The sequence below is a fragment of the Phymastichus coffea genome, unplaced genomic scaffold (assembly GCF_024137745.1).
Source record: "Phymastichus coffea isolate CEN01 unplaced genomic scaffold, Cenicafe_Pcof_1.1 PCOF00104, whole genome shotgun sequence".
Classification (NCBI taxonomy): domain Eukaryota; kingdom Metazoa; phylum Arthropoda; class Insecta; order Hymenoptera; family Eulophidae; genus Phymastichus; species Phymastichus coffea.
In genome coordinates this window covers 599,315-615,452 of record NW_026706915.1, presented here as the reverse complement: position 1 = coordinate 615,452, position 16,138 = coordinate 599,315, and the positions used below count along the sequence as shown (strand labels likewise).

Sequence of the window (16,138 nt, the reverse complement as noted above, 5' to 3'; positions counted from 1 at the left end):
ACGATATGAAATATAGTTTTTGAATCATAAAAATCGATCGAAGCTAGCATTTTGATATACAAATCTGGCTAGTTCGCTAAGCGACGAAACTCGCAAACGAATATTTGGCTTAATTCCTCATTACGATTTTTCTGTCTACTTCGAAAAAGAAAAGGTCAGCCAATGAGTATGCTGAAAATAGATTTTTTAATTAATAATTTGAACTGGATCGAAGGATTCTCATGAGTTGCTAAGTGAATTGATAACAAATTCAATTTTTGATTCATGAGGATTGGATTAGATTAGCATAATTTGATGCAAATCTTGTTAGTAAGCTAGGCAAAAAAACTCAATTGATTTTAAGGGCTCACATGATTATTCTTGAGATTTTGAGTTGAGAGCTCCACAAAAGTGATTAAATTTATTCTGAAATAATTAATTCAGTAATTCTGTAAGTTTTTTTAGTAATACGATTATCAGCAACTATAACAAATATTGAAACAAAGTTGTTTGCATTTGATATGTTCAATTTTAAATATGATGAATAAATTAAAATTATAATCATTAATATTATCTAAAATTGAAAATATTGATGCAGAAATACAGCTGTTTGTCACTTTCTCTGTTATTCTTTATCTCCGCTATGGCCGCTGTAAATGGAATTTTTTAATTTAGAATAACGGGATTTTATAGTAAACTGTACGATATATAAAATTAATTTTGTTCAGTAACTTTTTATCCTAGAATTCACAAAATAAGCCTAAAAATACCCTTATTTTTGCTTGTTTTAATTATAAACGTTTATTGTATAAATACCAAAGCTTAAAATATTTAGAGTTAGCAAATTATCGATCTTTATTCTTAAACGATTGCAACAAAAATTCATTATGGTTCATCCACATCCATTTTCAATTTTAATATGACTGGACTAAATAGTGACAGAGTTCCGATAGATTATAAAATAAGAATATTATCAATTCAATTAATTTCTATGTATTGCTATGAAAATAATAAATTTTTCGGAAAACTTTATAGCATATTTTACTACGTATTTGACGATATAAACCGGATTCTGTAATCGTTTTTTTAAGTATTTAACATTTTTATTAAGGAATATATTACATTAGGGTTAGATATTTACAGTGTTATGCTTGCTTGTTAATTAATTAACATTAATATGATCAATTATTTTACTAAATAATCAATATATCGATAAAATATTTATAAGCTTTTTCGTGTATTTTGCAATATTATAACATTTTAATTTTTTAATTATTTTATTATATTATATATTTTATAAATGCAGTAAATTTAATTATTAATTGCAATAAGAAAATTGTATACACTTAAAATAATTGAAATAAAAACAATACCTAAGTAGAAATCGATGACTTTAATAAAAATAAGGAGGTATATGTCTATACATAAAATCATACTGTGTCTATATTCGTTGATTAAATATATATAGTTCCAATAGTGGCCACTAGGTACGCCCAAACAAAACTCAATAATGTGGCGATTCCTTTAACAATCTCCCTCCTAATCTCTGTTATAACAATTAATTGTTGTAGGTTTTACAAAGCAAGGAAGTAATTTGTATATAAATTATTCGAAATAGTAAATATATAAATTATAATCAATATAATGAAAAAGAGTGTTATATTGTATTTTGTAACATGTTTTTACAGAATGTATGTATGAATGTTAATGTGTGGGTATTCATATGTGAGTCGGTCATCCAGGACTCTGGGTAGCACGTGCCGGCTGCCGGACGCGGCACGCAGGGGGCCTATTCTGAAAAAAAATTTTGTGGTAAATCAGTTTGTCACTTCAGTTTACCACAGAATTAATCACTTTAGATGTGATAAATGCTTATGACATGTGCTAAAATTTTTTTTCAGAATAGGCCCCCAGCTTATTGTCTCATCATCTGTCGTCGCTCTTGGTGATACACTGGTACCTGCAGTCCTGCCGATGTATGACCTTGAATTTCTTGTAGAAGGTCTTTTAAATGTTTTCCGTCAAAATTAATTATTATGTCATTTTTTTATCTAAAAAATGAAAAAGTCAACTTATACGTAATAACAGTTCTCTTTTATTGATTTCAATTTACAGATACATCATATTTTGTTGAGAATATAACATTTTGAGTATATGTTATAATATAATTGTGACATGATTTTTATTATAATTTTTATTATAATTGTGATACATACGTTAATTCATTTGCCAGATTTGAATCTCAAGTGTTATAAAAGTTTTTGGTAAAAAAGATAAAAGATATAATTTGGGGTGTATTCTGGAAAATTCAGAATATTTATAACTATAATTAATTATTTAGATGATTTGTTCAGAATTTTGTGTACCAAATCCCTTCTTTGCCGTCAAAATCAACATTGCTGGTGGACATGAAGAATATAAGTCGAGTCAAAAACCTCTGATCCCTAACCCTAATGTCAAATTTTTACGCCAGTTTTTCACCTCACCGGAACTTGACGCTATGCTAATTAAAAAAAAATTCTACAACATCCAACCCATGCTGAGTGTACATCGTAAGTGATAAAGTGATATTTAGGTGTTTTTTAGTCTTACTAAGAAATTTTTTTAACAAGTTTCCAGCTCATTTTAGGTCAAGTGTTACAATTAATTCGTTTTTTTAAATATGTACAGCTTCAATTAAAAATACCTAATGTTTTGTACACTTTTCAGATCCATCAATTGAATTTAAAATACGTAAACTGTATTGTTTAAATCCTTGCATTGCGTAATGAGCACGCGCATTAACGCAACAACAAATAGGACAAAGTCCAACGTTTTTAACATAACCGTCGATTGAGCATAATATATCTTTATCGTTGAGTTCATTAATTTTATCAACGAAAGCATTGAGAAAAATGTCTATGATGATTTCATTATAATGCGCAAACTATAGACTCTTTAGAGTGTACGTTTTAGGAAATTAATTTAAAATCATTTGCAATTGCCGTATTGAATAATTAGAGCTTTTAAGCACTGGCGAAACATTACTATTAAAGGTTTACGTAACATATGACGTATTATCAATATCAACATGCACTGATTTGATAAAATTTTTATATTTTATACTCCCTCGTATATATCCGTGAATTTGGTTAGTAAATTTGGCTTCTCGTTATTTAATCATGTTGTAATAACGCTCATTGTTTTTTAATAATCGTTTGATTTTATGTTTTACATAAAGAAGGACAAACATCATTTCGACGATTAACCATCGTCGAAAATAATTTAGATTTTGAAAATCGCGGGTCGCGAATAGATGTCCGTGTAGTCTATGTGCATGGATATATTGCAATCGTATGCTTGCATATTGAATGGCTTTTGGAGAGCTATACTGTCATACAGAGATTTGATCAATATTACTCTAAAAGAAATTGATTAATTTTTTTGCAGAAAAATAAAAATAATAATTTTATTAGTTTTTGTTAACACAAATTTAATGAAATAGTCCATTTACATTGTTTATTTTTTTTCGAAAATGAACATTTTCCAATATTTCCTTTTTAGTTCTTATTTTACTTTTCCGAGGAATACAATTAATGAAATTATTATTTTTAGATGATATAAATTAAATCGAAGTAAATAGCTTTGGTTTTTTATCAAAATCCAATATTTATGTCTAAAATGATAATTTTCAAATACTTTCGCGCCAAAATGATGGTTTTCCAGTAGCGCATGCGTAGGAGATACTATCAATGTTGCGTTTTGGCATATCGGAGTCTCAGCTAAGAGACCCACCGCCATCTAGTAAAGAAAAGTACTATCAATGTTATACTCTGAAAAACCTGATTTATTTTTTTCACAGGAAGATACAAATTGTAACTTTTGAATTTGTAGATGGTAAAAATTAAAATAAATTTATTTATATTGTTTCTTTTTCGAAAATCTAACATTTTTGTGCTAAAAGTATAAATTTTTCAAGATCTCATTTTTTAGATTTTTTTGCTTTTGCGAGGGATGCAAATTGTAAAATTGTTAGTTTTAGATGGTACGAATTAAGACAAAGCTAATTAAGAAACATTCTTTATGAAAATCAATTATTTTTTCATCAGGGTATATTTGATTGTATTTACCGACCGCTGCCTCCATAGAAAAACAAATAATTTTTATTGAGCACGTGCTCGTTTTTGTAATCATACGGGATAGACAATATTCAAACAGGAGCGCAATAATAGACTTATATAGTCAATGAAGTGTGACTGATTGTGTCATCAGGCATAATATTCAGTGCGTTAGCAGACAATACTTGGGAAGTGACTGTACACTTTTACTATCTAGCTAGTATAAATTCACCTGTCGTTTTCTGAGGCAATTCAGTATAAAGTGTACAAGTGAAGGTAATTGTTTGAAATCATGGTGCTGGAAAATAATTTATACAGCACTGGTAATATACTATTATTGAATGAGTTGAAAAAAAAGGCAGGACTAAATTCTAGAGATGAGGTATGTTATTTTATTATGCTCACAATCAATAATTCAGTACTTTAGCATGTTTAATTTAAAGTAGACAAAATTTCATCTGATATGATGTTTCTATATTTCACAGTTGATCGAAGCTCTCAAAATTACTCTGGATGATTCTCAGAACAATGGTGAATCTTCAAAAGCTGTGAGTATTTTAGATAATTTTATTGTAATCTACCCAGCTAAGAGTTATTTTATTACAAATGCTATATACTGTGTATTCATTTCAGAGTAATGGTATTGATATAAACTCTGAAAATACAGATAGAAAAGAACAAAAAATAACTGTTAAGATATTTTTATCCAGTTCAGATACGAAATATCTCAAGGAGGCTATAGATGAAGGTAACAATTATGTTACTTTTGTTTATTAAATAATTCTTATGTCAATAATTAGATTTTATAGAATTTCTTTGATTTCTAAGTAGACTAATAAATAGTTGTTTTAAGATACAATTTATTTTAATATTGATTGTTGCATATTCCATTGATTATACTAACAAAAGCATTATTACGTATAACGATAATATATTTTTCAGTATGTAAAATATTAAATACCAATGCAATTGAATCACTGGTAATTGTTTTAAATAAAGAAGAAAATGAAGATGATATTCTATCATCAATACAATGTCTTTGGACGGTGCTGGAAGAATATTTAAACAATGGAAAATTAATTAGCATTGGAGTTAGTGATCTGGATACAGAAAAATTTATACAACTATATAACTGGGCTAAAGTATGTTATGAATTAAATCTAAATTTAACAAATGGCATTCAATAACTTTTATAAAAATATACTTTGTTTTCTTAGGTAAAACCAGACATCATTCAAATCAATCTTGCTACATGCTGTGTTGTTCCACCTGCTCTTCAAGAATTCACTAAACAAAATGATATTCAGTTATTAACTCATAGTGACCCAAATCGTAAGTGTAATAAATATAAACTTTTATTGAGTGATTATTTAAAAAAAGTTATAATTAATTCTATTTGTACTGTATTAGTGTTTCATGAATCTAAAGTAATTTGATTCTGGTAAAGTTGGTCAATTTATTTTTTTTATTTATTTATTTAGTTGATTAGATTAACTTGCAGTGGTTGATAATACATTAAGTTTAACATACATAATTTATATGAAATATAATAATTAATACATATTATTAGTTTACGTTAAAAAATTACTAATAAAAACATTAGTTATTTTATAATAAAGGAATTTATTTATCGTATTATTTTTCAGCAATTTTGCCTAAAGAGTCATTAACAGATTTTTTTGGCGCTGATAGTCAAATGAGTTGGGCAGCACGTTATCAAATACATTTACGGTGTAGAGGAGTTCTGTCATCAAAAGGATATTTAGTAAGGATCAATAAGTCAAAGTAAAAAATTATTGCTATCAAAAGAGTACTACGTTTTTCTGGAATATAGATCAAGCATTATTAATAACTTCTTGAAGAAGCTAAAGAAAAAGGATCTTATATTTTATAAATATATTGAATTTTATAATATTGTATATAGAAATTACCGAAGTGAAAATCTGAATGTTAGTCTAATTATTTTATAAGCATTTACTTCGGAGACAATGTATTTACCGAATCATGTAATCTAGAGAAACATATTTGTTAACATTTTAAAAGTATTTTTATATTTCTACAAGAAGATTTTTTGTTTTGAAATTTTTGTCATTGTATTTATTGCGTGTATTTTAATCATCATGCATAGCAAAACACCAAATGATTTTTTACTTGTTTACCGTTAAAATGATTTTTGAACATAATATGTAATGCAAAAATAAACTTTAAATATAGAAATTTATTGTATTATTTTCATAAATGCAATGGTGCAAAATCTTTATATTAGTTTGTAACAATGAGATTTTATGTCTCATTTGTTCGCTACTAAGCGGTCTCTCGCCTTTTGATGGTCATCTTGCGTACCAAATTTCCTTCTAAAATTGCTTGTTTTAATAATAAAAAATTATTATTAATATTCGCTCCGCGAGGATTTAAGAGCGACGACAGCCGCGCGCTGTATCAGAAGTAACTTAGGCTCTCTGTCATCGACAAGGACGTGGTGTGTGTGTCAACTGTAGCTCAAGACTATCTTCGAGCAAGAATCATACAGAGATCTACCAGATGGTTCACGCATACACACGCATACGCACACATCTCCAAACTAATAACTGCTGATAACGACCTTGACTCTGCGAGTTCTCCGGAGATTTTAAGGAAAAATAAGGAGAAGCTCATCTACTTCACTCGAGATCTTAGAGGATTAGTGTGCAAACGGCGGATTATTGCACCATGATACTCGAAAATCATGTAAGACGCACTTTTCTAATAATAACAATCGGAAAATAGAAAGAGTTTAGCGAAACCGCGGTGACTTTTGACGAAAATGTAATAATTACGATTACTGTTTGATAAAATCATTTATTGTATCGAATTAATGTGCATTTTGTGAACGTGATCATGTAAGATAAAAACATATATAATAAAACTGACCATATTTATTCTAGTAAATTTAATTTTGTTATTGCCTTGATCATGTTCATGAGCTCTTAGTCGTTTGCCTTTCCATCTATGCTCTACCGACATTTAAATGCGATGTTTGCGCTGGCCCTTTAATTTAAGTTCAGCATAATATTTACGTGAAATCTAACGGTATCTAACGACAATAATATTTAAATTTTTACAAGTTGATAGTTCATTTGAAAAATTAGAGTTCCATGTATAGAACGAGTAGTGAAAGAAAATCAACTAAAATGCTACAAGCAGTTAAATGAAGTCATAGTGAACTAAAATTTTGCTAGATAGATCTGTTTACACTAATGAAAGATACTTGACAAAAATTAATTGGTTAAGTTTTGCTACCCCGTTTTTTCCATACTCGCTCATAGTAATTTATGAAAAATGTTAAATACTACGATAGAAATAGGAATAGGAAAAATGTATTTACAGGAAATATAAAATCAAAGTTTATCGTAAATAATATACAGATTATCCAATAAATTGTTCCTGGAAAAATCAATTAACTCCACTATAAATAACAGATAAGTTGGAAAAGCTTATTTACCTGCAATTTTTATGAATATTCTATCAGGAGAGCTAATCAGTAGCAACGGTCGGTTCGCTTTCTACCTGATAATCATCCGAGATTGTTATCGAGAGAAGCTATTAAATCGGATTCATTGATCCAGTTTTCGTTGCGGCGCTTTGGCTACGTTCATTATTTCTAACACGAGGTATGTATGCATTGCGTAACAAATTTATAGCAATTCGTTAACGACAAAAAAAGTCATGTGTGTTCGTTGGCAACCAATGGCTTGCAAGAGCACGCTCTTCAATAAGGATATTGCAGCCAACATTGCCACAAAGATATTTTTGAGCTTGTTTATACAACAGCTCAGCGATGCGCGTACGCAGCTACGAATGCAAAGTAAGGCGCAGCAAATAAATAAAAAAAAAAAGAAAAAAAAAAGAAAAAACAGAAAAAAAATAAGAAAAAAAGTAAAAGTAAAACGCATAACGATTGTTAAGAGTCGGCTGGCTCTGGAAGTAGCGGCAGCAGCATCATTAAATCAACAAAGTGCGGCAAGCTCGCGGCGAAGAAAGAAAGCTCGCTAGCGCAGCGACAAACCCGTATATAATATCGTCGCAGGCGATAAGCCTAGGCAGAGAGAATCCTTTTGGGATTGTTCGTTTTGCAGGTTGCTGGAAGATGGCCTGGCAGCGTAAACGCTGCTATATATGTCTTCGGGGGCTGCTGCTTCTTCGCGTCTTTGTGTCCGAAGCCGCGGGAGCCTCTCTCTCTCTCTCTCTCTCCTCTTCCTATTCATCTTTTACTTTTTCTTGCTGCTTCTGCTGCTGCAGCCAGCTCTCCTTTCCCTATACACCCTCTTCCTCCTATAGTTGTCCCCTTTCCGATTCATGCTCCTCTCTTTTTGTCTCTTTCCTCTTGCTCGCTGGCTTGCGCCTTTTTTTCTTATTTCTCCACCGGCGATGAAGCGAATCGGCCGCCGCTGCTTTCTTGCTCTGCTCTGGGTGTTTTAAGTCTCTTCGAGAGATGTGGGGGCCTATTTACCGCACTCTCTTTGCCGTCTCTTCTTATTTGCGTTTCTTGCGACGCTCTCTCTCTCTCTCTCTCTCTCTCTCTCTCTCTTTCTCTCTCTCTTTTGCTACCCACCGAGGCTCCTTTTATTCGTATTTATATGGATTGCTCTCGCATTAGCTTTTCCACGAACTTCGCCAATTTTAAGTTTTTTTTTGTCTTTCAAAGTATTTATTCGGTTTCTCTCTGATCTGTACGTGTAATTAAGTACGTCTGTTCTCATCCCCCAGCAAACTCGATATTTCCTACAAGTCATGAAAAGCTCTTTTGCCGAACGTCAACGAAGGATGTTTTTTACTAATTAGTATGCAAACTCTGTCCACATCGAATTAGCCCAGCCTCTATCTCGAAAAGAAAATCATATATACCGAATTGTTAAATTTCACTGGCACGTGCAAACTGACTCGGCGCTATAAAAGGAAATGGAAACGCAGAGGATAAAAAACGGAATAAATAAGGAGTCGGAGCGCACGTTGATATGCAGCTAATTAAAGTCACATTAAGTTGGTACGGCCGCGGCGGCACAAGTGCGCACTCGAAGTCGTCCTTGGCAAGGACATACCGAATACAAAACTGTCGCCTATACAAAACGACGTGTATCGAGTGAAGCTGGCATCGGGCAAGTGGAAAGCATAGGGAGCAAAAAAGAAGGGGGTGGGGTGGTGGGGATGGCACGATCGTCAATCGGAAGGTCGACCGCGGCTGATATATATACGCACGGGCTAGCCCGCGACATCCATTGAACCCGAATGCAAATCCGCAGCAGCCGCACTTATATCGCGTACGCGCGTTCATTCTTCTTTCGGCGCGACAGTTTCTCCGCTGCGCCTGCTTTGCGCTATACCTCTCCGGCCGCGGCTTTTCGGAGCGAGAGCAAAACGAGCGCGGAGAAGCGCCTACGCCCGCGGCTCTGACATACTTTGTATGTTAATGTCCCATATAATGTCGCTCGTGTTTCTCGTTTTCAGCGTTTATCCGCTGCCTCCGGAGAAAGAGAGCCGCCGCCGTCGCCGCGCGGAGGAGGAGCCAAGGGATGCATAAATTAGAGCGCACGACACGCTCTCGCAGAAGGCCGCTTCTTCTGATTTTCAGAATGTTAATTATTGCCAGGCCGAGCTTGAATATTGATTAGCTCGAGAATTTCGCTTCTTCCATTTTGCTTGTCGGCTTTGTCCGCCCTGTCGCTTAGGACATCTTTTACTTTTGTCGCATGCCGACGACATCGTGTAGTTTTGTTTCATAGACTCGATCGGATGGATTTTAAAACGGAAAGTCCGTGTGGGAATCCGACGAATTAATCGTGCCTTCGCTCTCCCGCTGACGTTTGTCGCTGTCGGCGGTCGATCCTTCAGTGGAAAATGGCAGCTGAGCCGGGGAAATATTATCACCGTTGAGGAACAGTTCACTGACCGAAAAAACAAACTTTTTTTCTTTTACCACTGTTAACGACGTGGATTACAAGATACGGACTTGGACTATTCAAGTTCTTCAATCGAATACGTTATCAGTCAACTATAGCAACTCTACAGAACTGTTATATGTGACGGAATGTGCTTGATGATCAGTGCCTCAACTCTTGTTTAAACAATCAAAAAACAAAGACTATTCTTCTGATTTCGCAGTCTAGCACGGAAGAACTTGGTGATTGTTAAAGACGAAGAATATAAAAATAGAGGTGGCCGTGAGCGTATTATATACGTGAGCATACAGAAGCCGAAGACGGGTGAAAAACACGCGATAGCTGGTGTTTTACGACACTCTGACATTCGCCACCGCACTTGGGGTCGACAGGGCGGACATTTTACAAGAGATTTTTGTATTCGCGATTTCTTTCTCACGAAGAATTTGCGCTTGTAATTTAACGGATTAAACAAATGGCTTTAGGTATGGATTGTTGCTGAATTCGCCTATTCGTCTAAATATACGCTGCTCTTATGAAACAATCGTTGGCGTATATACAAAAGTGTATTCGAGCTATGTCGAAAAGATTTCAAATTTCTATACGTTATTGTATACGTCTGACCAAACAGGCTTGTACTACTGAATGTCGTGATGGCATATTGAGCTTTCGGAGATGTAAAAATCATCCGAAGGCTGATAATTAAGTTATACTCAATGACATTTTAATAACTGAATAATTACTTTCTACAGTTTTCACCAAGTGTCAGAATTTATCTTCCAACGAATACTTTCTGTTGTTAATAATATTTAAATGATTAAATACTGTATTGAATACTATTGTTTACGATACTACAGAATAACAATTTGTTTCTGATGACAAAAGCATTTTAATGCATACGAAAAGAAATTGAGGTTATCGTCCGTTAATTACAGTTCAGACAATTAAAACAAATGATCGAACGATCTAAAAACAATCGATCAGAGTAGCTTATAGATAAACGCGCGGCTAATCGTGGAGGTGTCAATCTACGGCGAGTCCATTGAGAAATAAGAAGAAGAAGACGAAGAAGAAGAAGCAGCGGCAGTGGCGGCGGTGGGTAGATTGGCGATAGTAGCGACGCAGCAAGTCATTGGAAAAGCGCGCGCAGATCGTATACACGCCGAGGTCTCTCTCCCTCGTCAATCTCGCTGAGCGCACGTCCATCTGCGCTCGGCGTAATAAAGACGTAATCGGCGCTCACGACTCTCGTCACACGCGACTCGCGGTCGTGGTCGTTCCCCCCGCGAGTCGAGCCTCGGCAGCCGCGGCATCGCCATACGTATACATATTGTTCTCGCTCCGCGGCTGCCGAGCGGGAGAGGGCCAATGCTGCGCGCGCGCGCGGTATAAATAAAGCGGCTGTCGTCGTGCGGAAGCAAAGGGGCTGCCGCGCCGCACGCGAATAAATAAAATCGGGGTGGAGCGTGATTGCAGGCTTCGATTTCTGCCTTCTTATTCTCGGCCTGTGCCGAGCAGCAGCCTCTTGTGTGCGCTGTACGCGCGCCGCGACTATCTTTCCACGTGTGTATGCATGCCGCAGCAGCCGTTGCGGCCGTCGCGCGAGAGGCGGACGACCACGGCGCAGTCTCTTTTGTGTGTGCGCGCGCGCGCAACCCGCAGCCGCCGCTTCTTCCTTTTCTTCGTCCCTTTCTCTCTCTCTCTCTCTCCTCCTCCTCCTCCTCTTGCTTCTTTCGCGTAAAAAGCTCTCGCGCGCAGGTGCACGCGGAGCGCCGATTCTATGCGTAAACGGCTAACGAGCTTTATTGGCGAAACCGTCATAAGTTCGATGCAACGCCTATGCCGACCCCTCTCTCTCGCGCTGATTCTCCATCCCTTTTCAATGCGGCTTTTCCTGAATGGGTCGCGCGGTTTGCTACCGCCATTGAAATTTTCGCTGAGAATCGCCTGCTTTAGGATGTGATAACAGGATTCGAAGGTGAATAAATTGAATGCTACCGTTGAAACATAATCATAAAGTAAGCAGATCAATTTCATCAATGAATCGCGCACGAGTTGCCGCGTTTTCCGACGCACTTGTCGCTTATTATTGAGATAATGGATAATACTCTTAAGCAAATATTGGTAAGTCACGCAGCTATTGAAATTATGTGTTATGAAGCGTCGAGCTTTCGGCCGCACAAATGAACAAACTGTTGAGATCACGTCCAACGATTCCGAGTGTTCTAATCGTCATTGCCAAAGCGTCACAAATGCCAAACAGTAATATCGACGATTCTCGTAAGGTCAGGGAAACGAGATCGCAACGAGAGAAACGTCTGGCCAGTCCTCAAGCTGAAAGCTGACGAAGCGTTAAACTGGTCTCAGCTGATAAAATAAGACTAGACACGAGGCTTTTTCGGACGGCAATATACTGCCGACGGGAGATAGTACAGACGAAAGGAAGCGAAAAGAAGAAGGGTGCCCGCGCGCGAGCGGCGCAAAGTGACGTCGCGCACGGTCGACATAAGCTGCCGCTGGCTCGGACATTTTTCAGCGGCAAGGTTTATATAAACAAGAAGGACCTTATCTTTCTCTCTCTCTCTCTCTCTCTCTCTCTCTCTCTCTCTTGGCGAACGCACTATTTGCATCGTCGCCGCCGTCACGCCGTGAGAGAGAGAGAGAGAGAGAGAGAGAGAGAGAGAGAGAGAGAGAGAGAGAGAAGGGAACAGAAGCGGAGGCCCTCAGCATGTTTATTGGCGCATCGCCAAGCCTTAAATCTTTATGTTGTCTCTTCGCAGTGGCGGCGGCGGGCCCCGTTTTCTCTCTCTTTCTCTCTCTCTCTCTCTCCGCGCGCGCGCGTTGTTTGTGCAGAAAGGGCTGCTGCAATAATGCGCGAGATCGGTATAGCCCGTACCAGCGTAGTCGTGGACATACTTTTATATTCGCCAAGCTACAGTCGCAGATACGCAACGGCATCTTCTGCACGAAAGTACGCCAGATTTCTCATTGTTTTTGCCTCGCGGACAGCTTGACGCTTCGAACGAAGCGGATCATCGCGAGGATTAAGCTTCGCGTTCGAGCGCGCGCACGTCACCTTTTAATCTACGGCGAAAGTTTAAAAAAGCAATGAACATTAACCAGGCGTACTGTCGCTCTTACGCAGCGCCGTTTTTGTGCGATTGCTCGCGGCCATCGCTGACTGTATAGGCATCGTACGGGGGGTATACATAAAAGCCGCGCGAGCCCAGGCGCGAGACTATGGGAGATATATCTTCAAAGGCCGCTTCTTTGCTTTTATTCTCTTCGAAAAATCGCGGGGAAGGAGAGAGAGAGAATAGCCGCGCATGCATGCACCACCGCGTTACGCACGAAAAGGGGGGACTCACTCTCTCTCTCTCTCTCTACACGCACCTTGTGTTAAGCGCGCGAGCGTGCGCAGCTCCTTTTACTCTCTTTTGCACAAAAGAGACCGTCGACTTGCTTTATTTTTCGTCCTCGCCGGCTGCTCCTTCTTTATTTAGGATCAGCTAATTAAGGACGCGCGCGCGCGAGCTTCTTCTTTCTTTCGTTAGCGTGCGCATAGTTCTGGCATAAATCATTTGGCAGAGCCCGCGTGGGACGATGCTGGCAAGTGTATACGTGTAACCCACATATCGTCCGATCGATCAATCAGCTTGCTTCTTTCTTCATGCTGCCTCGGCGATTATTAATGACGTTGCACGGACTCGGGCGTGTCTGCGAACTGCTCGGCTCGCGAAAGTTACGCAATGCGATGCCTCGTAATGAATACGGACACCCTTCTCACACGGACAGATACAGTTGTCGCGCTCTCGTTCGCCGTTCGTTCGCGTCTCGTTCCTTTTGACGTGGCAGGCGCTTTCGTCGTTGCGATTATCGGCGTCGCGCCGCAGTTTCAGCACATTGACGTGGACCGAGCCCAAACGCATCGTTCGCTCGCTCATTCGTGCATCGCATGCGTTGCGCAACGCCCGCGGCGTATTAAAGGCTCGACTCGCACCTTCGCCGAGGAGGCGCTTCATCCATTCATCCGAACAATAAACGATGATGAGCTACAACGAAATGCGAGAAGAAGGTTGTGATCCGCATTACGCAAGAGCTAGCAAGTTGGATTTTCACTTAAAAGCGATAAAAATCGACTATATATGCATTGGAAAGGAAGGAGAGAGAGAGAGAGAGAGAGAGAGAGAGAGAGAGAGAGAGAGAGAGAGAGACGTGATTAACGCGCGAACCTCGCGTGCGATAAGGTACAGAGAAGCATTCGTCATTCAGGTGAGCGGCGATGCGCCGCTGCTACCGCTGCTGCTGAAATCTTTGCTTTCGCGGCGGCAGCTAGCTTCTCTTTGTGAATGGCAATAGGAAGAAAGATAGACGCTCACTTCTCTCTCGTGCCAGCGCCAGTCTTTGGAGAGCTGAATGAATGGGCGAGCGCGACGTCGTCGGCGGCGCGACTCGCGAATATATCCTTTCCGATTCGTACGTGCGTTTTGCAAGCGGGCGTAAGACCTATCCTATCAATTCATTTGTATTGAGCCTTTTGCGCTCCGTCCGCAAACCTTACCTGCGGGACGTTGCGATGAAAATTAAAGGTGAGAGCTTGAAAATGTGTGCTCTGCAAAGTGTGCAGAAATAGTCGTGGCGAGAGCCGTGACGCGTAACTCGTAATCTTCCGAAAATGAAGAAAGGAAAGAGGGCTCGGCGAGCTCGTATAATGTGCCACGCGGCAGCTCATAATTCGCGCGGGCATCTTATCAGCGCTACAAGTGGCAAAAACACGTCCGGCAAACGCACGCATGGTAGCCGCCACGGAGCGCAAGGCCCCTTTTACGCGCTATCAGCGCTCGTCTTTCACTCTCTCGGTCGCGTTGCCGCGCCGTCGCTCTCTCGCGAATCCAAGAGTGAATGTATAAGTACTGGCGTGCGGCGCACATAATTAGGAGCCGTTTTTCGACGGGGATATTCCGTCAAGTCGTAAAGCTTTGGTCCTCGATAAGGTCGCCCACGCCGGAAAGGAAAAAGAAGAATCGAAGACAGCGAAAGGGAAGAGGGCTCTGGCGTCGAGGGATGGCTAATTAAGAGCAAAGAGAGGAAAAGGCGAAACGATCGGACATAATTTTACGCGCGCCAACTTCTCTCCGCGACGAGTTATTATTATCGATAGTTTCCGATCTGAGGAGGCTGGCGGAGAGAGCGAGAGAGAGATCTCATCTCCGTTCCGTCTAACGGTCGCCACCGCACGGCTGCCCGCTAGATTTTTCCTCTCTTTCGAGGATAGCAGGAGCGCTACGAGTGATAAGGGTATAAATTGCGCGCGTTCACGCGCCATTGCGCGCGGCTCCTCTTTCGACGGCCAAGGAGAAGATTGATAGAGCGGCCAGATCCCAGACGTACGCTTACGTAGTGAAAGTTTTCACTCGGCAAGCGGTGCGCGCCGTTGGATATATACGCGATTGGAAAGAGGCCGTCGAATTCATAGAGGGCATTTTAATTGTCACATCGCTCGAGCGACACTCAGCTGCTCCCTTTATATTTACCCTTTGCCTGCGCCGTTAGAACGGTGTTTCCGCGGGCAGTCACAACAATTATGGATGGCTCGTCGTAGAAATTTAATTTTGATTGCCTTCGCGAATCGAATCGAACAATTAGTTGGACAACCAAGAAACTCCTGGCAGCGCTGCGTCGCGCGCGCGCAAGCAAAATCGTAAAGTGTACCACGCACGTACAGGTATATGCACTAAACAGACTATCTCCGCGCGCGCCTTCTCTCCAAGTCCCTCTCTCGCATTTATCGTGCGGACAGGGAAAAAAGAAACACGCAACGAGGACAAAATTAATGGACAAAGACAAAAGTTCAAAGCCAAAAAGCAAAGGAACCGGAATTCCACGTCGCGGATCAAGCCAGGGAGTATATACGAAAGTCGGCAGCGCGTTGTTATTTTATTTTAGTTTTTTTTTTTTTTTTAAAGAGCTGACTTTCGGGAGGAGGACAACGACGACGAAGACGACAACGACGACGACGACGACGACGACGACGAAGCTTATATATACTGTCGTCCACCCCTGCGGGGGAGTCGCACGCGCTGCTACGAGATTAGCATCTACCGCCGCCGCCGCCCTGATCGACGATGATCTTTTGTGTTGCCGCGC

At 39.2% G+C, this 16,138-nt stretch overlaps 1 protein-coding gene across 2 annotated transcripts; it reads left to right on the top strand.

The window, feature by feature from the left end:
• The first annotated feature begins 3,837 nt into the window (after positions 1–3,837).
• Positions 3,838–6,279, top strand: LOC131670213 (glutamate--cysteine ligase regulatory subunit). Of its 2 annotated transcripts, XM_058945628.1 has the most exons (7): positions 3,838–3,855; positions 4,068–4,458; positions 4,562–4,624; positions 4,710–4,824; positions 5,019–5,218; positions 5,294–5,408; positions 5,723–6,279. In XM_058945628.1, exons 2-7 carry the CDS (start codon positions 4,369–4,371, stop codon positions 5,863–5,865), a joined length of 726 nt encoding a protein of 241 aa, XP_058801611.1. In that variant the 5' UTR covers positions 3,838–3,855; positions 4,068–4,368; the 3' UTR covers positions 5,866–6,279. The 2 variants fall into 2 exon arrangements, with proteins under 2 accessions (XP_058801611.1, XP_058801610.1); XM_058945627.1 differs by lacking the exon at positions 3,838–3,855 and having other exon boundaries at positions 3,955–4,458.
• Positions 6,280–16,138: the final 9,859 nt, after the last annotated feature.